Source organism: Corvus hawaiiensis, chromosome 16, assembly GCF_020740725.1.
Source record: "Corvus hawaiiensis isolate bCorHaw1 chromosome 16, bCorHaw1.pri.cur, whole genome shotgun sequence".
In the NCBI taxonomy this organism is placed as follows: Eukaryota; Metazoa; Chordata; class Aves; order Passeriformes; family Corvidae; genus Corvus; species Corvus hawaiiensis.
Genome location: NC_063228.1, coordinates 1252522 through 1276656, shown reverse-complemented (window position 1 = coordinate 1276656; position 24135 = coordinate 1252522). Strand labels below are relative to the sequence as shown.

The following is a 24135-nucleotide window of genomic DNA, read 5'->3' as shown; positions in this document are numbered from 1 at the left end:
GTTCGGGCTTGTGACCTAATGAGAGTAGACCAAGTATCGGAGTCTGTAAGTTTTTACAGTACCCAACACCAGCATGTTGGGTAATGTTAATACTGACGGAAGACATTGAAACAAAACCTATTTCCAAGGCAAACGTCGATAAGAGACGTCCAGCAGCCAGAGCACGCCCAGCCCCGCACCTGCGTGAGCCCCTTCTAGCGGAGAGGGCGGGCAGGAACCTTTACACCCTGCCGTGTATCTTCACGGAAAGTTTAAAATAAGCCCGGGGTAAGAGGAAGAGAAAGGCTCGGATGTCCCAAAAGGCGATGCCGTTGGCTGCGGGCGCCCCCGGCAGGCGTGGGCCGGGGGAAGGCGGCCCCGGGGCAGCCTCACCCCGCCCGCCGGCCCCGCTCGCAGCAGCCGCCGCCCCACGGCCCCGCCGCGCCCGGAAACGGCAGCACGGGCGCGGGGCTGCGGCTTCCCCGCAGACATGAGCGGGCTGGGGGCCGCCGCGGGGCCGGGCTGGCAGCGGGACAGCGGCGGTGAGGGCGCGGGGCAGGCGGGGCAGGCGGGGCGGCGGCAGCAGCAGCACCGGCGGCCCCGCAGGTGGCGGGGGGATGGAGAGACGGGACGGGACGGGACGGGAGCGGAGGGAGCGGCGCTGCCCCCGCCTCGCCCCTCGCGGCGCTGCGGGGTCCCGGCTGCCCTGGTGCGGCGACCCCCAACCCGCAGCCCCTGTCTCTCCCTCGCAGGGCTCTCTGTCCTTGACGAGGAGCCGCTCGCCGCCGCACCTGTGGATTTCCTGCAGGAGCTGCCCAGCTGCCAGTCGGCGCGGAGGCGCCGCGGGGGCACCCAGGAGCGCCGGCCGGCCCTGCTGGGCACCGCCGGCAGCCGCGGGGCCGCGGCCCGGGAGCTGCAGCAGGAGAGAGCCGAGCTGCCTGAGCGCCCCGCCAGAGAGCTACCGCTGAGCATCGCGGAGAAGAGGAAATTAAGGTTAATCTGCACGCTTTTCTTCCTTGTTTGTTTTTTTGGGTTGTTTTTTTTTTTTGGTTTTTTTTTTTTCCCAATGATTTTTTCCTAAACACAGCCCAGGTGCGCTGGAAGGCTGAAGCAGAACTGGGTTTGGCTGTATCTGTTTCACCCTGTGGCATATGATTCTGACAAGAAAGTGCCCAAGTGCACTTGGCTGGCACAAGGGAGTCTCTGACTGGGGGCAGAAGTAGGTTGAATTGGAAGAAATTAGTTAAAACTGGGAATTACCTGCAGCAAACAAACGCGTTTCTCCCTCTTTTCCGTTTTGGGTTTTTTCCCTCAGGGTTTTGTGCTTGCAAGGGTCACTGTGAGTTATCTGCATGAGCACCCCCCCGCTGCTATGCGAGTGCTGCTGCTCTTGAGTCTGCTCAGCTGCTCTTACACAATCCAGTGCCCTCTCCCTGCTGTGGCTCAGTACAGTTGATAGGAAGCTTCCCAGGACCTTTGCTTCTTTTTATGTTCTCCCCCTGCCCCATTCCTTTTTAAATGACTCTTTCCTGTGTGCTGTTCCTGCCCCGCTGCTGGTAACCCCCCGGAGGGAGGGATTGTAAAGACGTTGCTTTGCTCCGCCTGAATTTCTGTGCTTGTTGTCTCATGTCTCACTGCTGGGCTGAAAGCTGCTTTGAGAACAGAGGATACAGGATGTGGTTTTATACTGTCAGAGAACAGCTGTACCTTTAAATCAGGTACATTGTAGTTCTAGTTATGAACTAGGAGAGAGGTGGAAGTACAATTAATGTCTGGTACTCCACAGAGAACAAGAGTTACTCTATTGCAAGAGCAATGGGAAACAACCTGACCCTGGAGTTTAACCCTGTAGCCTGTATACAAGAAACAGTAGAAGACCTAGGTCACAGTAAAGGAAAGGGCTCGATACCTTGAATTTTTATTTGAAGTTGTGTATCTGAAGTTCAGTTCTTCAAGAAAAAGGAACTGGAGGGAGGCATGGAGTTGCAATGTCCCAGGCTTGTTTACACATGTTAGCACGGAGAGATTCTGGTGGGGCTTCTTGGCACTTCTACAGATCGGTGATCTGCATTTGTGCAGCAGCTGCCAACACGAAGTGCTTGGCATAAACGTCATGAGAGCTGAACACTCAACTTCTGTAACTCAGAAGAATATGCAGCCCACGCTTCTATTTAAAATGCAAACCGAACACGGCCCAGACAGTTCTGCAGAGTTTAAAACACTGCAAACTGCACTCTGCAGTTTCCACAGAATGCAATCTCTTGAGAGGAGCTGTATTTGCTCTTAAAGCTGAGGTCATCTGCTGCCTGTTTGATAGGTTTAATTTGGCTTCCTGCCAAAATGCAATTTTACCTTCCGCTGAGAAGGATGAGAAAACAGGCAACACAGAGCACACATGGCAGTGCATCACTTGGACACATGGGTAGGGTTGAGCACAAAGTCTTTTAAAACTGTAACCTTGGTACCCCAGCACTGTGTCCTCATGGGTGCTTACTTAGCTGCTGCCCTTCTTTGGTGGTGTCAGATGCTGGAACAGAATTCACTGCATACCAGTCCATTTTCCAACTATGTTTCTTGTGTTGTCTAGTTTTAAGGTTTCTTAAAAGAAACAACAAGAAGCAAACTCTGAGCCACTCAGAATTCTCCTTGACACTGTTGCTGATCAGGCAGCAATTTTTAAAATGCAAACGTATTCATGTAGTATGAAAATCGGTAAGTGAGAAGTAGTTAAAAATTACGGACAGTGGCACATTCTCAGTGTTTGTTTGCAGCTTGTTATTAGAACAGTGCATCCCTAGAGGTGGTGGCAAAAAATACTTTCTCAAATTCGTTGAATTGGCACTTTCCAACAAATTTTTCAAAAAACTATTGTTATCAATTGGATTTTTTTTCTCCAAGAGAAGTGAATGTTTTTCATGAGAGAACTTGCCCTATTTGAATTAAGTTGTTGATGCCATTACCAGTAGGACCAGATGGGGAAAGCTTGTGTGTGTTACTGTAGCTATCCCCCTGAAGGCTGCAGGCAGGCTCCGTCCTGCCAAGCCCTGTTACATGGAGTGAGAAATTATTTCTTGTGCTCAGTAACTGTATTTCTGGATTCTTAGGGGCTCTCAGCAGGCTGATACAGAACATTTATCTAGATGGAAGAAGTGGAGAAGAACTAGCAGTAAATCATGGCAAAAAGCACTCAGTGAAGTCAAGGGCTTGTCATCTTACCTGGTGCTTTGGCAACGTGATATTCACAGCATAGAAGGTATTTCTTGTCTGCTGTCCATTTCTCCTCTATAACGCTGCTTCTGTTATTGGCAGTTTTACCTGTGTGAGCATAGTTTCACATATAACTACATGTGCTTAAGAAGTTACTTTCTTCCTTTATTGCTGAATGTAAAATCCATTATATGGTAGAAGGAAATATATTGGAAAAAATTATTAAAATGTCCAACTTGCATTTCAGTTATATTGCTAAAAGGCTGTAGTACTTAAAACTAGCTTTAACAATGTTTCTTCAGTTCAGTGTAACTGAAATTATAATCTGCTCTCTCTGTATTTTCAATGGTTTTATCATCTTAATTATTGGCACATGTTTCTTTTATTCCCAGGGAAATTTGGTACTGGCATCCAGTCCTACTTCTCCTTCCTGCGTTTTCTGGTCCTGCTGAACTTTATAATTTTTATCCTCATGTTCAGTTTTGTTACTCTTCCCTTCATCGTTTCTAAATATGGAATATTCAACAGTACCATTGCTTACATTTCTCCAAAGAACATAGGTAAACATCTTCTCTATGTACAGCTGTTTTAGCATTCCCCCTTTCCACCAACTTCTTTACCACCTCCCAGAAAAAAGGAATGCCTTTTTATAAGAATGTGACATGTTTGAATTTCTTGCAGTTCAGTGGGCATTACCATTTGAGTGACTTTTCATGCCTTTCTTTTGACAGAGGATAACTGCACAGTTTATGAACCTAGTGGTAATAAGGGACTTGTTTACTTCTATACTTACCTCAAAGATTTGTTCAGTGGCACTGTAAGTAATTAGATATTTTTTTTTAATTTAGTTTCTGTGTCTCACATAGCATTTAAAATGTAAAAAAAAATTTACTTGTGGAATGAAGCTTTGATAATTTCGAGAAATGGTAAGGCATATGCATCACTGGGGTACGTTATCTCTGAAAAGGGCAGTTTTCAAACTGACTTTTACTGAACAACCACAAGGCCTGGCTGGCCACGTGCTGCAGCCTGTGCCTCTCCTCCCCAGCTGCTACCCCTTATTATTCTGGAGCACACTGTCTATTGTGCTCTCTGTGTAGGGTCCCAGTGTCTGTGTCCTCGAGCTCTTTGACTGGAGAGGAAAGGGATTTTAGGCACACAGTGCCTGCATTACAGTTTGGTAGAGGCAATGGCACTATTTAGACTGTTATAGCTTGCTGGGAGCCCTAATTTTAGATTTGCAAAATGATTGCTTAATGCCAGGTTGGATTTAATGGGGCAGTTGTTGCTGCTGTTACAAATTCTATTTCAACTTCATTTCCACAGGGATTCCTTGAAGTGACAAGTTTGTTTTATGGCTATTACACAATAGATATGGTATGGATCAGTATCATGAGGTACAACTTGCCACTTGCATACCTGCTGGCTACATTTGCCTACCTCACCTTAAGTTTCCTCTGGATACTGAAGAGGTAAAGATGTTACCTGTTGCACAGTTCACATTTTATTCCTGCTTGAAGGGAACATACTGTGTTCTAGAGCTGTTTTATGTGGAAAGGGGGAATCTTTTGCCTGCGCATACAGTGCCACAGTAGCCTTTGTTGTGCTTGTGAAAAAGAAAACAATTTGAAGTATCAGTTTTTCATATGTACGCATACCTATAAGTAAAAGCCCCTCAACTCTACTGAATTTGTTGGAGGATTTTCTTTTGGGGTTTTTGGTTGAGTTTTATTTGTGCCATCTCAGTTTCCTTTGCTGAGTCTGGGGGAGGTGAGAAGATGTGACTGTGGTGAAGTGCAGGTGGGAATAACCTGTATAAGTCAGGGTCAGCTGCTGCAGAATCTCACACTGAAGGTGTACCAGAGACTCCCTGGTACAAAGCAAAGGTGGCAGTTTGCTCACAGAGGAGGTTGTTTAGTCTTTGATCAGCCAGGTTGCTTGTGTGTGTTTTTTCTGTGCATAAAATACATCTTTTCATTATTTTTTCTCTAGGTCCGTGAAAGGCTTTATGCAGAACTTAGTGCACGATGCAGATCCATTTCAGAGTTACTGTAACAAAGTCTTTGCAGGCTGGGACTTCTGCATTACAGATCCAAATGCAGCCTGGCTGAAACATCGCAGCTTGCAGTATGAGCTCCAGGTGAATAACTTCCATTTTTTGGTGATTGTGGTTTCGTACAGCTTAGATGGCTAAACAAAGAGAGGTCTGTAGTTCTGCAGATAAGGGAATAAGGTTAAGGAGGATTGAAGTAGCTTGTTTTGGGGGTGCAGCCCACATCCTCTTGCATGCTTTTTAGGTAGCTGGAGTCGTGGTGTAACGTGAGAAGGATGGCACAGATGTTGTCGACCCTTCCCCCATCCGCTGGGGACCAACGCCAGCCTGTTAGCTGCTTGTCTTATCTGCCTTTTCCTCACACTCCAGTCCTGCTTCCTGTGTTAGTTTCTGCATAGTCCAACAGGAAAAGCTGTCCCAGCTGGGGGCAAATACTTGCAGGGATCAGTTTGAGTGTTCTGGGTTTTAAGTGTGCAGTAGGCAGTAGTTTGGGGAGAAATAAAATTCAGATGGTGCTCTTTGTACTGTTTGAGAGCACTGTTGCAGTAAGAAAATACTGAAAGATTTTCACTAGGTGTCTTTGGCACACATGCACATACAGAATGCTGATGGAGCTCTAGATTTCCCAAATCATAAAGCTCTGAAAAGGGTCTGAAAGGCCCTTTTGGTAAAACAAGGACCTTCTTTTTGCTCTCTGTACATTGGAAGCAGAGATTTGTGTAGTGAAACAATTACCTTTGAGAAGATGCTTCCATTTCAAACCACAGAGTGGTAATTACAGATTTCATCAATTACAGTGAGTTGCTTTCTGCTCTAGTGACGTTCACAGCCATCTTTTTTCATCATAGAATCAGAACCTCCTTCACTTACCACACTTTTGCCTCCAGAATGCACATCTTAGAACAAAAAATTGCCCCTTAATATTACTGTTTGATGGACATAAATCCTCAGAAAATACCCTCATATGGCTGTTATGTGGGTTTACCCAGATTAAATTGCCTTCACAGGAGATACTGTATTTTCATGTCAGTTAAGGTGAAATACACCAAGTTTACATGACAAGCTGCTCGAGACTATCTCTGTGCCTTCCCCCAGTTTTCCTTCACAAAGGAGAGGAGAAGGAATTTTGAGCCATATGGTGAGGGCTGGTTACTTACCTGCAGAAATTATGAGATGAGTGAGCTGGTTTGCCCATTTCAGAGTTTAGTGTCAAGCTGAGATCAGTCTCTCTCAACAAACAGGCAAACTCAAGGAAATGTGTTAATGATACACATAAGATAAGAGGGTTGTGGGACACCTGCGGGCTACAGAGCCCCCAGCTTGAGGAGGCTGAGCACAGAAGGGCTTCCATTCCTGCATGGACCTGTTTTGTCAAAGAAAAGGCAAAACAGTTCTGTGTGCTTGGGCAGGCACTGGAGTGACTCTCCTAGAACAGCCTACAGATTTGCACATCTCAAGGGTAGAAGACATGGTGTTAAGTGTTGTATGCTGCACCAAAAATCTGCATCTCTTGCTTTTCTTTGTAGACGGACTTGCAGGAAGAAAAACTGAAGCAAAAAATAGCTGAGAGAACAACGAAAGAAAAGCTACGCATCTACTCTCTGAGAATATTTATAAATATAATTGTCATTGCCATTTTATCAGGATGCTTTTACTCTATTTATAGAGTAACTGTCTTCTCTCAAGAAAACTCCAATGTGAGTATCAGAAATGACACTAGGACAGCTTCAGTCAAGGCTGGTGATTACAGCAAGAGGAACTATTGTGAAAGAGTCAAGTATCTTAATATAGCACCTTTCATGCAGGGATCTGGAAACACTTTCTACAGACTTAAAACTTCTTTTAGTAGATGAGAGCAGGAAAGATCAAGGACCACGTGCTAAAAAACCTCCCCAGTAATGTCTCCTGTTGCTGCAGAGGCTTCGGTGTTGAGTGCCTTGGAGCTGACAAGAAGAGCAGCCCTCACTACTCTTCCCTTGTAACTGTGCTCACCTCTGTGATCTGCTGGGTCTGGGCAGGGAACTGGCTGGGGGAACTGACCTGGTTAAACTAAACTTCATCATGAGCAGTTTCACGTGGTCTGGTTCACTGTCAGCTGCAAAAATGCACTGCAGGGGAAGGCAGAGTAGAGATTATGATCTGTCCTGTGGCTTGAGTTACCACTGTGTGGGGAAACCGGAAGGCTTTGAACACAGAGCAGTTTTCAGAAGCAAAGGTTCTTGCATCACTAGCGGAAAGAATCACTTTGGGTGCGTTTCACCTCCGGCAGGACAAGATGGAAAGAGTGGTTCAGAAGCAGAACAAAGCAGACAAGCTTCTAGTCGTGACAGCTTCACAAAAGTAATTGACTTCTCTGTAGGACCCCAGGGTTTGATTAGTCTGATAGAAATGGGGACCACAATTTTTCTCTCCCCTGTGTAAGTTGCTGATGTGATGGACTTAGCTGTTCACAAGGAAAGTTGTGCTCATGGTGGACCTAACTCTGAACTTCTGTAAACTGCCAGGATTGCACAGACAGAAGCAGGAAGTGGGGGCTGAATGAGTTTGTGTCAGAGGTATTGTTTGAGGGCAGAGAAGAGGACAGCACAACACTGAGCAACTTGAAGAACAGCTTCACTTACTGTGAGGTTTATGTAGAAGGGTTGATACCTTGACCTTGTCTTAATGAGCAGTTAGAGTTGCTTGTCAGGATGGTAGGAAAGTCAGGGGAGCTGCTTGGCACCAGTGAGAATAAATTGAAAAGTGTCTGCACTTGGAATAGTGGCAAAACCTGGTAGCTTTCGTGCTGGTTAGCAAGAGTCAGACAGAAACCTTGGTGAGTTGAACCTCTTTAAACAGAAGCTTTGAGGAAGCACAGAAATACTCGTAACTGGAGGTGGAAGGAGTTCCTGGTGAAGGGAGCAGGAGAAAGCAAAGGTGTGTAGTGGCAAACTGCAGAGATAGCAGTGATCAGGCTTGTATAAAGAACAGAGATTTGTTTTCCATGAAACTTGCTTGTCTAGAGGTATTCAGAATCAGCTCTGGGTTTGCCATTCATGTTCCATGTGGTGTTGGTTTTTATTGTCCGGTGCAAATGTAGGTGGAGGATGAAGACAGAGTAAAAGATGCTGCCTGAATCCTGGACAAGGGAGACGTGTGTGGCTGGAGGCAGCACGGTCAGGAAGGTGTGTTTCTCTAAGCATTATGTTTCTCTCATCTCTTCTTGTGCAGGACACTGACAATGAGAACTCCTTGGCTAATCTCTTAGTGCAGTATTTGCCTTCCATGGTGATCACACTGGCCAACTTCATAAGTCCTCTGATCTTCTCATTTCTGATCAGGTTTGAAGACTATACACCAGCCTTTGAAATCAGGCTGACGCTCATGAGGTAAAGATGTTTTTATTGTGGCCTTGGATGTTTCAACAACTTGCTCTTGGTAGGCTATATGTATTGTAAACATTGTAACATCAAAAAGCAGAGAAGTTGGCACTGGAAACCAGGAAGGCATTGTTTGGCGTATGTTTAGTTGGGAACTTTAAATCTGGGAACAATCTGTTTTGATGACAGTGCAGTGCAATCATCTCAGTGTCCAAGCTTTTCTCCCGGTCCCATTTAGCTGTGTGATCTGGACATCTTCAAGCTGAATAAATAGTCAGTAGGGAACTTGTGGCTGCAGAGCTGTGGATTCACTGCTTTGCATGCAGCAGTTCCCTGAATGAGCAAATGTATGTGTACAGCAGTGGCTGAAGTACAGCTTTGCTCAAGGCAAGGCAGAAGTTAAAAGTTTTGGGGTAAAAGATACTTCAGTGTAACAGCTGGTGTTTGGCAGCTTAAGGCAGTAAGATCTAGGTTGATCTGCAGGTCCATGCTTTGTATTTCTGATTTGGCCTCAGAAGGCCTGAAGCTACATGAACAGAAATGCTGCACACAGAACTGTACCTGAGAATTGCAACCCATTGCAGCATCAAGATCTGCAACTGAAATGACTGATGTAGGAACAGTGCTGAGAAAAGAAACAAGGGACTGTAGCCTAAAGCTGGGAAGGTGAAAAGCAATTTTAACTTACTACTAAGGAAAGAAATGTGTTTATTATCTAGCTGGCTGCTCTCTTAAAACTCTGCATGACCCTTTTGTGTTTTAAGGCTTCCTTGGACTCCTGTGCAAGGTGAGCTAAGTGTTAACATGGCTATTTTTTGGCATGTTTGGAATTAGGTTTTGCCTTTCTTCCAGGTGTGTCTTCGTGCGGTTGGCCAATATTGGCGTTCTCTTGTTCTCGCTGTGGAGTCAGATCTCCAACTGTAGCACTGACAAGTGTAAGCCCTGTGGATACAATTACAAACTCTATCCTGTAAGCAGATTTATCTTGGTCTTTAATCATCTGAGCTTGTGAACAGAGATTTGTTTTCCATGAGAGTTGCTTGTCTAGAGGTGTTCAGTATCAGCCCTGGTGTTGCCATTCATGTTATACTTGGTGTTGATTCCCACTGCTCAGTGCAAACCAGTACAGTTGTTACACATATATTCTTTGTTTTTCTAAAGCTCTGATTAGAATTAGTCCAGTGGCAGATGATGGCTTAGCACAGGCTTTCTGTCCACCATGAGGATTGTCTGAGCTAGCTGTGTTTTGGAGACATTGTGCTACTGCCTTTTGCTGCAGTAAGGCAAATAGTTTTTCCTTAAAAACCAACCAACAAACAAACAAAAACCCCCAACCAACAAAAGCAAACAAAACACACACAACCCCCACACCTCACAAAAAAAAATCCCCAAACCCAAAATCAAAACAAAAAAATAAGTGAAAAGCTTGGCACGGGAACTTTGAAACACTTGAATGTTTTAGACATTGGAGTTAATACCATTTGAACTTCATGATGTTAACTGAGACGTTTGTTGCTTTAGTGATAGAAGTTTTTTCAGCTTGTTTATTTAGACTGCTAATCTTGTTTATCCTGACTTGTTTTTATAGTGCTGGGAATCTGATGTTGGGCAAGAAATGTACAAACTGATGATATTTGATTTTGCTGTAATTCTTGCTGTGCCCCTGTTTGTGGACTTCCCCAGAAAGTATGTATCTCTGCTTTTTGAGCATATTTTTACAAATTATGTATGAAACACATTTTCTTTTTTCTGCTTTAAATTCCCCGTATTTCTAACCAGATTACTAGTTTTAAAATAAATTATAAACGTATTTCTGGTGGTTTGAGCACCTGTTTGCTATTCAGATGGCTGCATAGTTTTTGATATTTGAGAGCTTTTTTCTTCAGACATTTTCTGTTATGTTGTCTAATGCTTAAATGCTAAATTTTGTATGTTCCAAATGTGTTAGAATGAATCTAAACTGTACAGCTTCAGTTTAGGACTAACAATATTCTTTGGTTTCAGGTTGTTAGTTACTCATTGCTCTTGCAAGCTAATTCAGTGGTTTGGACAGCAGGAATTTGGAATTTCTGACAATGTCCTGGAAATCATTTATGGGCAGACTATTTGCTGGATTGGAACCTTCTTTTCACCACTTCTCCCTGCAATAGCAACTATCAAATACTTCATCATCTTTTACGTTAAAAAGGTAATGAAGGTGTGTGGTTGATGAAGGACTGAGTACATCTCTGTTTTTTGTAATGCAGGCATATAGATATACAGGTGATCTAAAACCAACAAAAAACCCTAAAACCACCTGTGGATGCAGTGGATGGAATGAGCCAATGGTATTCCATTTTCAGTAAGGTTTTGTGCTTTTAACAGAAGGTAGAATTTTGCTTTGAAATCAAGCAAAACCACATTTCAATTACTACTTCTCAAATTATTTGTCTTTTTATCAAAGAAAAGCTTTTTATGTAACAAAGCTAGTTTATAACACTTTCTTGCAGTAATCTATTTATTAGCAACACAGCTTACAACTTGGAGAAAATTTTGCGAAACTGCTAAAAATTTGGGAGCAAAATGGAAAATCCAAGCTGTGTTGGATGTTCATGTGATTTCTGCCTATCAGAAGTTTTGCTCAGTGACCACACAGCTCCTTCTGTGCATCCAATTCTTGCTGATACTTTAAGTCTTTCAAGAGGGGATGTATCCAGTGAAGATGTGGCAGAACAAAGCCAACGGCAGTGCCATGGGTCATACACCAAATGGCTGTGTCAGCTGACTGTGCAAGTGTGTGAGGTCCTCTGGATCAAATTCTTACACAAACTAGGAGACATTGACTTATAGCAGAATGTGAGGCATTCTTGTCTTAGCCCTTCTCAGCCCATGCACGTCAGAGGAGGTGGTTGTGGGGTAGCTGGTGGTGTGTTTGAGGATGGAAAATTCAGTTGCTGGGGGAAGTATGCTTGGATGTTTATCTGTATAGATGTACTGGTAACACTCTTACCTTCCCTCTTCAGGTCATTTTGATACACACACGTAAACCTGAAGCTAGGTCTCTCAGGGCATCAAATTCCAACTTTTTCTTCCTGGCGGTGCTGTTGATTGGGCTCATCTTGGCTTTTGTGCCTTTGGCAGTCAGCATAGCACAGTAAGTGGCAATTTAAGTTCTGTGACGTTGGCACTTGTTCTAAAGTTGTCAGTTCTGTAAAAGACACACAACTTTAGAATGATTAATGGAATAAAATATATAGCGTGTAATACATAAAATTATAACTTAGTTCATATAAACAAAAATTACAGTTTTAAAGACATGGGACACTTTTACTGCATTGCTGAAATGGTGCTGGGCTTGTGCTGGATTATTTTATCTTTACATTTTGGTGAAACATCTTTCTGTTCTGCTTCTTTGACAGTATCCCCTCTTCCAAGGCATGTGGGCCATTCAGGAATTTTAACACTTCATGGGAAGTTGTTCCAGACAAAATACTTGAGTTTCCAACATTTATCCAGCAGATCCTTTTTGGCATGGCATCAGAAGCCTTTGCAGTGCCTTTTTTTATGGTCATTTGGTGAGTACTGTGGAGATTTGATTCACTTATGCAGCTTCATTTCCTTGCTTACTGAACTCGTACCAAGCATCTATTAGACCAGATTTTTCATTTGCAGTCAAAAGCATCAAAACCCATATGAATCCTCAGCCCTTATGTCTTGGCCCATGTGTTCACACTCATCAGCTTTGTTCCATCTCCTCTTGTACGTCCCATACTCAGCAGTGTCCTTCTCAAAAATTTTAACTGTGAACCCTCTGCAAATTAGTACTGTAAGCCTTGTGATCACAATTCCTACGTTTAAATGGAGTTTTTTGCATTTAAGTTCAACTAAACTGTTTGCAAATTTTGGAGCCTTATTACCTGATGCTTTCTAAAACTTCTGTGCTTGAAAAACCACATGGTTTGTTTTGGACTCCACCCAGCCCTTTCTTCCGTAGCACATGTTTATGTCTTCCCCTGAACTGAACTTGTTATTACGTACATAGGAAATCTCAAGTCCTTCCTTTTTGTTTGTTGTTTACAGCATCATTATGTTCTATTTTATTGCCTTGGCTCGAGCACACAAACGAGTGGTTGAACAGCTGAGAGAACAACTGGTTTTGGTAAGATCTGACCCAGCACTTTACTGACACAACAAAGAGAACTTTAGGGATGCAGAAATAAGGCATGCACAGGAGTATTGGTTTTCATAGTCTCCTGCATATTTAGTATTTGCAACGGGCAGTGAAGAATGTTTTACAAATAACCCAGGAAAAATAACCAAAGCGTTGTGGTATTTCTCAGTGGAGTTGATTTTCTTGGGTACCAGCTGCAACTGCAACAAGGTCTGGTTATATCAGGCAACACACATACAAGAGATATGCCCCCAAGAAGCTGTGTCCCTGTTTTTTCATCTTTTGCCTTGCTTAAATCCACTCATCTGCATGGTTTTTTCTGCCAAAGAAGAACCTGAATCTCATGTTTCCTGTCCCCTCGACCATCTTGCACAACCTCCCCTTCTCTTTCCTTCTCTGCCCCCACAAACAGGCACCCAACTCCCTACCCTTTCCTCCAGGCCTGTGTTTTGACTGCATCTTTTCTGGTCTTGTTCTTGAGTGCAGGCCCAGCACTGCCTGAGCAGGTACTAAAAGTGGAACAAGTCACCACTAACCAGCCCTGTGGAGAAGGGTGCCAGTGCACAAGTGCTGCTTTGTGGCCATCAAAAGCCACTGCCAGGTTTGGCAGCGTTCGTGTGCTGTGATCTGACAAACTGCTCGAGTCAGAACTCAGCCTCACTAGTGAGACTTCTCACTTTCTTATGAAATAGCCCATTTCTTGGTGTGTGCTTCTTTTAGATAATGGCATTTAACAACCTGTGTGCAGATAAACACTACTGGGCAGAGGTTTTTGAGGAGTGAGGAATTTAGAAGTGAAAGCCTTCCTGCTTTTTGAAGAGTTCACAAACCAGCTGGGAGTTCTGAAAATCCTTGTGTGGTTTTTATTTTTGTTTCTTCACTGTTGTTCGACTTCTTGGTAGCATGGTTTTAAATTTTGAGGTGTGTGAGATGTTTTTACTAGGCTCAGTGCAGAGCTGTTAATGTGTGACCTGAGGTGAGATAAATGAAGTCAAGACTATTGTTAACTTGAAATTGTTCAGGCAGTTGAGAGTGTGCTGGGGGGAGTACAGTACCTATTTCTAATAAAGAAATGGGCTGTTGTAGATGATTTGTGTTAACACTGTTCATGTGGAGCACATTTGTTATTCTGTCTTTCCAGGAGAGTCGTGACAAGATGTTCCTAATCAGAAAGATAGCAGAAGCTCAGAGGTAGCCTTGAAAACCACACAAGCCAAAAGAACTTGACTTCCTGAAACTCCCAGAGACACAAGATAACGGCAGAAGCATTTGCAGCTTCTAAAAACTGAGTGACTGACCAGCACCCTGGCACCCTGCTCTGTGTAATGGGTGCTTGTAGTCTGAGTCTTTGTTGGTTAAGCTAGTGGGGCTTAAGGTTTCCAAATCTTGGAAATTCGGCTAATTTATACTGTGTTAGGGCTGCTCAAAAAAGGATACTTTAACACTGATACGGCTTCAGGGTTGTTGGGATTTGTTAAGTCTCTATTTTTTCAGGGAGTTTGGGTAAAATATGATCAGAACTGAAACTCTGTTGTACTGTTTTTACAAATTATGCTATAAGAATCACAAGAGAGGGGAAAGGTATGGTTTTACATGTTTTCAATGCCTTTTATTTGCTTTGGTTTTAAAAAAAGAAATATGTATGGAAGTATTTTGAAATAGTGCATAGGAAAAGAAAATATAGCATGGGTTTGAAATCAGTTTTCTAAATATTTTTAGAGGTAAAGGTTTGCTATTTATTCTGCTCTGAAGCAGCAGGAGCAGTTGAACACTGGGTAACTGGTCACAAAATTGTTGAGAGCAAACGAGCTGATAAAAGAGCTCTGAATAAACACTCGGGGCAGGAAGAAACCCACAGCAGGGCAGGCACAGCACTGCTGGGGCACCACTCTTGCTGCTGTGGAGGGCCCTTTTTTATTTTTAGTGTTTTAAGGCATTATTATTTGTGTTTTATTCTTGTACAAACACCTTCACTACTGTTCTCTGTGTTCTAAAATGTGAATATTTGAGAGTTAAATTATTGGTTGGCAATACTGTGTGTCAGTACCCCTTAATTTCACATTTCCTCTCTCTTAGCTGAACTGCTGGGACCGTGTGTCTCGGAGAACCATGTGTCCCTGTAGGCTATCAACCCATTCCTTTATTTAAAGATCGTAGTTAAGGATTTTCTGTACAGAACTGCGTTTATTGCTTGAAATCTGCATTAGTCCGCTCTTAGTTAATGTGAGACACTATCCTTTTTATATAGTCTTTTGGAGTGTTTTCTGCCCTTATTTTAAGGGAATGCACGTTCAATAAACGCAGTATTTTTTACGGTACCGCCTGCTGTTGTTGTGTCGCTGTGGGGCCCGGCCCAGCCCCGCCTCTGCCGCCCTCAGCGCTCCCGCCGCACTTCCCGCCCTGCCCTCGTTCCCGTGGCAACCGGGGGACGCCGGCTTTGATTGACAGCTGCGCTGTCCAGTGCGGCGGCGACGCGGGGCCAATCGGAATCGTGGTGGGGCGGGAGGGTGGCGCGCGGTGATGACGTCATTGCGGCGCGCAGGGGGCCTGTTCTCAGGGCTATGGCGGCGGCCGTGGCTCCGGGTTTGCGGTGCTCGCTGTTGCGGCGCCGGCCCCTCCGCTGCGGGCCGGGTACGGGCTCGGCTTCGCTCCCTGCCCGCCCCCCAGGTCCCCGTGCCGCCACCCGGGACCGCCTCAGGCCGTCCGGCTCCCCGGGTGGCAGCGCCCGCCGGCCCGTCCCGGACGAGGACCGGGCGGCGGCGGAGCTCGCGTCACCTTTGTTTCTCCGACAGGTCTGCGGCCTCTGCCCGCCGGAGGGGCTTCCCTCAGGCTGTGCAGCACGCGGGTGGCGCAGGAGGGCGTCAACAAGCCCGTCATAGACCGCATCATCCGCGTGGACCATGCGGGGGAGTACGGGGCGAACCGCATCTATGCGGGGCAGATGGCCGTGCTGGGCAGGTCTAGCGTGGGGCCCGTCATCCAGGTGAGCGCGCCTGGAGCCCGGCCTCTGCTTCTGCTCCGTTTGCATTGGATTAACGGCGGCCGAATGACGGGGAACGATCGTAGCCTTCATGGCAACATTGCTGTCCATTTTTGTTCTAAGCACTTCCGAACGTGTGGGTTTATAAACAGTGGTGGGAGTGCTTGGTAAGGAAGTTACGGATGCTGCAGTTACTGGAGTGTTGTCCTATTTTGCAAATCCTCATCTGCCCGTTTTATAACGATCTGCATCTGCCCTTCTGCAGCCTTTCTTCTCTGTGATGTTGCAGTGTTACAGTATTGCCTCAGCTATCACAGCATATGTGGCCTGAGCTGGTTTGGTTTTTATTAGTTTTATTGGAAATGTTTATCTCTTGGGGTTATATGCTTCACTGTGACCTGGCTCTTTTGCAGCAAATGTGGAATCAAGAAAAAGACCACCTGAAAAAGTTCAATGAGCTCATGGTTGCATACAGAGTTCGACCTACTGTTCTATTGCCTTTCTGGAATGTAGCAGGGTTTGTTTTAGGTGAGTTTGTACAACAACTATTGTTGTTGTTTTGTGAAGTCTTCAATTGTGTTAAATTATTTGTATTGCTTCAGATTTCATTGTATTCATGTGTCTGGTACCCCAATCCCAGGGGCTGGAAGTGCTTTGCTTGGAAGGAAGGGTGCAATGGCTTGCACAGTGGCTGTGGAAGAGAGTATATCAGAGCACTACAACAACCAGATCCGAACTCTAATAGAAGAGGATCCAGAAAAGTACAAAGAACTATTGCAGGTATTTAACCATGACTGAAAAGTAGTTTAACAAATTGATTGAATTATCTGATGTGAATTTGTCTTTTAAAAATAATATGCTTGTAGAATTTACTGTAGATCTTTTTGTTCTGTCACTTAGAATGCTGAAGTCAACAGAAACTAATAAAATAGAAGGATGCTTTTTCCTTCAGCAAATTGATCAAGCACCAGAATTAAAACATATGTTGGGTTATGTTCAGTATGCTTTCAGTAATGCAGTGTTTCCTTTTTGAGTGGGAGAATTATGCTTTGAGTTTGATTAATTTTAATTGAGAGGAAGGGTCTAGAGGGGAAACAAAAGGAGGAAATATGATTGCATAGTAGCTGTGTTGCCCTCCTCTGAAGGTATTCAAGTACCTCCACGTGCTCCTTAAGCTGTGGGGCCCAGAGCTATACACAGTGCTCAGGGTGAGCTCAAGGTGACCCCCTCTGCAGCCCCTCTGCCCACGCTGTGTTTGATGCACCCCGGGGGGGTTTGCCTCCACTGCTGCCAGCCAGCACCCTGTTCATGTTCTAGTCCTGGATGCTGCTCAGAGTGTGTAGGGAGCTGATGTTTGTCAGCTCTGTGAGAAAATAAATTCCCAAGCATTTTAGGTATCAAACTGGGACACACTCCTGTAGGGTGTTTGTGGGAGATGGAACTGTGTCCACAGGCAGCACATGGAACTGGTTCATTTCCAGCCTTGCTGGCTGCCAGTGTGTTGGGCTGTGCATGGTGTAACGTGTAGCAAAGTCTGATCATTCCAATGTGTCCTACTGCTACAGAAATTGTGTCTGAAGTAACCAGGGTTGTGCTGAGGTGCACCAGGGAAATACCACCCCTGAAGATAATGATACAGTGAAATAGGTGGAGATGGCACAAAACAAAGAGAAAAATCCAGGCAGGGAGTTTATTCACAGTGCCAATATGAGGAGAACTAGTGAGGAAACCAAAAGCAGTGTGAAGCTGTTGGGCAGGGACAGTGCCCAGCTGCCCAGAGAAGTTTTTGAGAGACCCTGGCTTGCCATGGTACACGCAATGGACAACAGCATCTAGTTGTGTGTACTGGCTGCCTCGATTTTTCTGCAAAGTAGACTCAGTAATGGCTGTTTTTCAAGGTAATAAAGCAATTCCGGGACGATGAGCAGGAGCACCACGACATTGGGCTCGAGCACGATGCAGAAGCTGTGAGTAGAATGTTGACTCATTGGTGCTGTCAGTGAGGATGTAGATGTGCTGCTCTTGCCTTCCTTACCTAGAGGCTGGGATGTGGTTCTTTGAGAAGCACAAAATAAGGCTCTTGATACTCTTCCCCAAAGGAAAGTCCTGCATGTGATAACTTTTATTGCTCTAGATCAGAACTGAATCTGTTAGAATTCGTGTCAAGTGTTAAAGTGTTTTGATTTTTTCCTAAGAGATATCCTCTGCAAATTTGTAGATTTTCTTTTGATTTCAGTTCAGATGAAATATTTTTGAAGATAAGGCTAATAGGTGCTATCCATACAGCTGGGAACTGGAGGCATCATCTTACTAGGAAGTGTGAAATACTGAACTAAATTCTGTGCTCACTTGGAAACTCTGTGGGGAATGTGTAACTTCTGGTTTTTCTCTTGACTTACACTTGTGGAGAAATGGAAATATTCTGCAAAGTTGATAAATCTTAGTTTTGTTTTCTCTATGATAGATTAGACTGCAAATACAGGTGGGGTTTTCTTGGGGAGTGTGTGTTTTTACTTTGATTTTTTTTTTTTAATAGTGATTACTATTCCTTATCACAATCTAGTTCAAGCAAAGCACTTCAGTGGATGTGTTTAATCTTTTATTCTTTTTACAGACACCAGCTTATTCTGTTTTGAAGACAGCCATACAACTTGGATGCAAAGCTGCAATATTTTTATCAGAACGAATTTAGTTATATTTTGCATTATAGTTGGGGCAATAAACTGTGACACAAAAGTGTATGGAAATTGTGGAAGACTCAGCTATTTTATTCAGCCTTTTAAATTTTTCTGCACTAAGCACTTGATTCAGCCATCCTTTGTCACATTGAGTACCCATTTAAAAAGTATCTAGATTGAAGTCAGTTGAGCTAAATGTGAATAAAGGTGGCAGAATTGAGTCTGTGTGAACTAAACCTCCCTATTCAGAGACTGTTCACAAGGTGGCAGCAAAATATGTATGTACATGATTTATATATACAATATTTGTGTATGGATGCACACACATAAAAATGATAAATACATTCTCTGTTGCCTTCAAATTTATATGTACTTGAAATAAGCTGGAGCACATCAGCTCATTTTGAAATGGTTAATACTGACAAAGAAGAATATTTGTTCTGTTTTCAGGGTAAGTGAAGTAATAGCAAGTATTTATTTTCAGTCCATCTTAATAAAAATTGGTATTATAAGACCAGTTTTACTTAAGGACTTCTTTCTGTTTTGGGATGGGTTTTTTTCAGGCACAGTTCTGAATTCTTTAAATAGAATTTTACTGACTGTGTTGTTCTTTGTTACACTGGGGATTTTTTGTTGTTTTTTTGGTATTTGCTTGGGTTTGTTTGGTTTGCATTTTTTTTACCTGAGTGTGTGTGTAAGGAATTGATCCCAGCCATAAAGCAGGTGGAGAGAGCCATTTTGAGCACTGTGGAGTTGCATTCAATATTCTGTTAGAGCTTTCAAGCTTATCTTACTTTGCTTCAGACAGCATTTAATACAGGTACATCTGAGCCTGCCTTTTTTAGTAGCTCTGTTAGTGTTTGTGGGTACTGATTGGTGTGTGATTTGATGTGAAAGGCTTCTTAAAGAGGATTATTTACCCTTTATTTTTTTTGGTGAAGGAGCTTAGGCAGAAGGTTAAATCTCAGTATAGAGAAACTCCTATTCTGTGAGATTTTGTTATGACTGTCACTTTGTATGTGCTTTAAAAATAATTTCTATCAAACTGTTGCAAGTGTCACCTTGTTAGACTCAAACTACTGATGTTATTTACTTGGTTCAATCAAAGTACCACTTGGTTCTCTATCTGTGACTGGTTTGCACACCCACTGGAATAACTTGACTAGAGGAACTCAAAGCTAAAGCACAGATTTTTCAGGGACTGCATAATCAGAAAATAACTCAAAGAGAGTCTCATTTTACTTGCCTTAGCCCCAGACAGTTGTGAGCAGTGTGTGTGAAAACTCAAGTTTACTAAAGGTGCATCCTATTACACTAATGCAATATCTTCCCTAATTTGACCAATTCTCTGAACAAAAGTTACATCTAGCAGATTTCTTGCCTTAGTTTCTCTAAAGTATTCAATATGCATGTGGAAAATTCCCAGGTAATCTGGAGGAGAGAGGAATCAGCACAAAAGAATGATTAACTATAAAGTGGTTAAAGGGGTAACAAGTGGTGCTGGAAGCCTGTGCAGTACAGTTGTGCAAGTCATGGGCTTTAATAATTGAGTAAAAGAAGGAAAAAAGATTGCTTGATGAATAGTCCACTGTAAAGTCTTTCATACCAGGGGCACCATGGCATGGCATCTTTTATAAGTCCATTATTGCAGGGGGGGAGGGCAGGGCATGGTGTATTTTGACTCAAAGCCACACACTGCATGCCCATACATACAATGGTCTTGTGACATAAACTGGAAACTGAGCCAGACAGTTCCTGGTCTTTTAGCCATGACATCAGGATTGAAAGCTGGACAAGGCATCCATGGGGCTTTCCTCGAGAGCTGGTACTCAGCTGAAGCCTGGTGTTATCCAAGGCTGGGGTTGCAGAGATTCTCTGAACGTGTCTGTGGCGGTGGTCAGCAGTGGTGGGATTGGCTTCTGTCAGAGTGACAGACGTGCTCATGGGATTGTCCAAGGTGTGGGTGGCCCTCGAGACCATCACACACTGCTCACTTGGGGCAACAATTTTTAAGAGACAAATCTCATGGTTAATGTATTTTGTTTGGCCAGGGGCTGGGAACATCAAATAGCAAGAAATTGCCATGTGAGGCCTGTGTTTGGTCATATCTGCTCTAATTGAAAGTGCTCATAGAGAGTCCTTTGTCCTCAGCAGCTGAACACATCCTGCACGTTTGAGAAGGGTGTCAGACAGTAACACTGTCTCCAGCTGCAGGCATGAAATATGAACTGGGAGATCAAATCTGCTTTATGCTTCTGAGCAGGATTTGTTCTTTCTTTAATGGAGCAGCAGATTTCTCCCCATCTATTAAAGTGTGGATGGGCTGTTCTGCCACTTCCAAAGCTTGTGCATTTCCCTGCTCACTGGCAGTTTACTCTTTTTGTTGTTGTTGTTTTACATAGAAAATTGAGTTGCTTTTCATTTTTCTCATTAAAAAGGACCCTTTTTTTTGTTTAAAAACCTGTTTCAGATTTCGAAAGACTAAAAAAAGTGGTAAAAGGTTACAAAAGAACAAAAGGTGCTTAGTGCTGTACAATTCTATTGTACAGCTGCTGCTAGGCTGTAGTTACTTTATGTTGAGGCAGAACTAAGCTGAGTTAATACCAGCCATCCCAGCAGGGGTTAATGGCAGGCAGAGGCCAAAGTATATAGCTTGTACAAGTCTGTTATCATAGTGATCCCCAGTGAACTCTGGTCATGTTGACAGAGGAAGAGGAGCTTGGATCAGAGAAAGGCTGTGGAATGCTGCATTTTCAGAACGGGGAGTGGGGAAGATGACAGGGTCTTCACTGTGCCTTTGAGTTTTGGGGCTTCCTTGTAAGTGATAAATACACACATAATTTGGGTTTTGGAATATGCAGTGGGATTAAATCCTTCCCCTCAAAGTAATGAGGTCTTTTCTAGCTCGGGTGATAAGCCAGGGCTCGATCCCGATTTTCTCCTGCAGAAGCAGTTGTATTTCTCAGTGGGGAGGAGCAGCAGGTGCCCATCTGTGTGTGTGCAGGGCTGTAGGGCTGCTACCTGCTCTTTGATCAGCATCTCACCTCTTGCTGGTTTCTTCTGCAGTCAGTGCTGGGGACGAGCTGGCCGCTATCCTGCAGGGCTGCTCGCAGTCAGAGATGACGGTGACGCTGGTGTTGGGGGGTGGCACAGTCACACAGCGCAGCCCCTGCGCTGGGCACTCGGGCTGGTTCCGGAGCGGGATCCCTGCACTGTCTGCAGGCACCGCAGAACACACGTGGGATGCCCCAGACGTGCAGCTCTGGCTGTGCCAGGACACGTTTCAGCAATCCCCGTGGCTGGGATTAAACGAGGTGATGCTGACAGAAGCTGAACGGACTTTTGTCAAGGGCGTGTAGTGATAGGACAAGGGTTCATGGCTTTATGTTGATAGAGGGCAGGTTTAGATTACATAGAAGTGAGAAATTCTTCACTATGAGGGTGGGGAGGCCCTGGCACAGGTTTCCTACGGAAATTGTGGCTGCCCCATCCCTGGCAGTGTCCAGGGCCAGGCTGGACAGGGCTTGGAACAACCTGGGATAGCAGCAGGTGTCCCTGCCTGTGGCAGGGAACTGTGGAATGAGAAGAGGTTTAAGGTCCTTTCCAACCCAAACCAGTCTATGATTCTGTGATTTACGATGCAAATTATGTAAAATGAGACTCATAGGATTGTTTGGCAGAGAGCTAAACCATTGTCTGGGTTGGGCTTCATTTTTGTCTGGAGTAAATCTGTGTGGCTCACTTGAGCACACAGATCGGCTGAGGATATGCCATACGGTCCCTGTCCTGGGGATGACATGGATTCTACATCTCTATTTGTTCTTAGTATTACAGGAGTTATTTAATCTATACACATCTGCCTTGTGTCTGCACTTTGGGGAAGACATAATTTTAAATGCCAGTCATTTTTTGTCACTAGCTTCGAAGCTGTGGCATGTCACTTGCATTGAATTCTGCACATATTTTTTAGCTTGGGAGGCTTAAAGGGCTAAGGCAAAAATATTGGCCAATTTAAAGGAGGAATGTGTGTCATAAGGGAGGAGATTGTTTAAAGCTACTACCATTTTTCTATTTGTTACTTAGTTTTCATTGTGTCTGACATGAAAAATGGATTTAGCAGTTGTACTTCCAAAGTGGCAGGACTTAGCTTGTGTTGGGGAACGCTTGCTGATACTCTTTTTATTTTAGAGTTGTGGGGCTAATCTAATGTTGAGTAAATGAATTAACAGTTCAGGTTCAGTGGGTAATGTATTTCTAAAAGAACTTAACTGTGTTAGAAGGAAAAGTCCAGTTGTTGTTAGGTGCTTTCAATAAGTGCAGCCTCCTGCTCACTTCAGGTGTTTTTGAGAAGTACCACCTTATGCTACAGTTTTGCAGAGCAGGGGATGGTACCTCTGTGTCCAGCAATGCAGCAGCAGTGTTTTGTTTTGTTAGGATGCAGATTAATACACCTATGCTGATACTTTAAAAAATGGAGGGTTTTGGTTCTGAATGTCTTTGTCTCACAAACTGCAGCCATGGCACTGCCTTTACTTGTGCTTGTTCTTAGCTGGAAGTAAATGATATTCTGATGGAAGCCCAGGAGTCACGCAGTGTTACTTGGAAAGGAGCTCTGGAGGTCATCTTGTCCAACCTCCTGCTGGAAGCAGGACTGTGGCCAGCACTAAAGTAGGTCAGCTATAATTTTTTCCAGGCGGGATGAAAACCTCCAAGGACAGAAATTTCACAGCCTCCATGGGAAGCCTGTTCTGGTCCTGCATTACCCTACCAGTGACAATTTTTTTTCTGATATCTGTCCTGAACGTCCCAAGACTGTCACTGCTGCTAATGCCATGTAGCACCATGGAGAAGAGTTTGCCTCCACTATCTTGGTAAATACTCTGAGTAGTTTTAGGCAACTGTCAGATCATTCAGATTAGCTCTTCTTGCAATGCCTGGTTCCTGAACTGGCACAGAGGAAAGGAAGGGATGCATCTGGTGACCACCTTGACACTCTCATTGTCTGTTTTAGACTTCAGGCTTCATATGTCTTCTTTCCTTGCAGGTATTTTCCACCCAACTGTGTGCATGTCAGTGATTTGTTTTTCAGTGTTACTTGTGCCTAGGACAGATGGATTTATTGATTTTATGGTACAGGTGGATGTGTGTAGACCAAGATATTAATGAAAGCAATTCATACATACAGTGGGTGGTTTTCATATTTAAAATACCTTTTCTGGACTGTAATAAAAAGATTATTTCTGGCACTAAAAGTGCTTTCCTGTTTTCTCTGTGGCTACTGGCCAGCCACCTGCCTGGGCTGTCCAGGTCAGAGCAGAGGCAGCAGTGGGTATGGGGGATTTGAATTTTCTTGCAGTTCACCTTGAAGACAAGTTCTGCCAGCAGTGTTTTAGCAAGCTGTCAAGAATTTATCCCAAGAATGTGGCTTGAGGGCACCTGCATAGTCAGAGGCTGCTGACTGTATGTAAATGGATAAAACGTTTAGTGGAGTAAAAAGCCTTTGCTTATAGGCACAGACAGACATGCAGTGTCAAGGCAGATGACTCAGTCCTGTTGATCTTCATTGCTGTCTTCTGCATGAAAGTGAGCTTCCCTTTAAAGCAGTAGCCTATGTGTAATTTAGGGCGTCTCTCATCTTGCTGATGATAGATTGTTTCCTCCCCGCTGTGGGGCACAACCGTGCTCCAGAGGTGGCACCCAGCTTCTGAGGAAGAACACGCACAACTTGC

At 44.1% G+C, this 24135-nt stretch overlaps 2 protein-coding genes across 2 annotated transcripts; both read left to right on the top strand.

The window, feature by feature from the left end:
* The first annotated feature begins 425 nt into the window (after positions 1 to 425).
* TMC7 (transmembrane channel like 7) lies at positions 426 to 15066 on the top strand. Its single transcript, XM_048321237.1, has 16 exons — positions 426 to 521; positions 732 to 972; positions 3084 to 3232; positions 3579 to 3746; positions 3918 to 4003; positions 4513 to 4658; positions 5179 to 5326; positions 6766 to 6936; positions 8450 to 8607; positions 9451 to 9568; positions 10187 to 10284; positions 10603 to 10786; positions 11601 to 11731; positions 11997 to 12152; positions 12658 to 12736; positions 13890 to 15066. The coding sequence occupies exons 1-16, from the start codon at positions 470 to 472 to the stop codon at positions 13941 to 13943; spliced, it is 2139 nt and encodes a 712-aa protein (XP_048177194.1). The 5' UTR covers positions 426 to 469; the 3' UTR covers positions 13944 to 15066.
* Positions 15067 to 15289: 223 nt separating this feature from the next.
* COQ7 (coenzyme Q7, hydroxylase) lies at positions 15290 to 18934 on the top strand. Its single transcript, XM_048321288.1, has 6 exons — positions 15290 to 15379; positions 15541 to 15731; positions 16142 to 16256; positions 16369 to 16508; positions 17627 to 17695; positions 18343 to 18934. Exons 1-6 carry the CDS (start codon positions 15310 to 15312, stop codon positions 18418 to 18420), a joined length of 663 nt encoding a protein of 220 aa, XP_048177245.1. The 5' UTR covers positions 15290 to 15309; the 3' UTR covers positions 18421 to 18934.
* The last annotated feature ends 5201 nt before the right edge of the window (positions 18935 to 24135 follow it).

What these genes read in the sequence shown, in the direction of transcription:
- TMC7 (XM_048321237.1), top strand. Translation starts at nt 470, where the DNA reads ATGAGCGGGCTGGGGGCCGCCGCGGGGCCGGGCTGGCAGCGGGACAGC. An exon ending in GCTTGCAGTATGAGCTCCAG is followed by an intron (nt 5,327 to 6,765) that starts GTGAATAACTTC and finishes TTTTCTTTGTAG; the next exon opens with ACGGACTTGCAGGAAGAAAA. An exon ending in TTTGTGGACTTCCCCAGAAA is followed by an intron (nt 10,285 to 10,602) that starts GTATGTATCTCT and finishes CTTTGGTTTCAG; the next exon opens with GTTGTTAGTTACTCATTGCT.
- COQ7 (XM_048321288.1), top strand. Translation starts at nt 15,310, where the DNA reads ATGGCGGCGGCCGTGGCTCCGGGTTTGCGGTGCTCGCTGTTGCGGCGC. An exon ending in GCCCCTCCGCTGCGGGCCGG is followed by an intron (nt 15,380 to 15,540) that starts GTACGGGCTCGG and finishes TTTCTCCGACAG; the next exon opens with GTCTGCGGCCTCTGCCCGCC. An exon ending in AGTACAAAGAACTATTGCAG is followed by an intron (nt 16,509 to 17,626) that starts GTATTTAACCAT and finishes CTGTTTTTCAAG; the next exon opens with GTAATAAAGCAATTCCGGGA.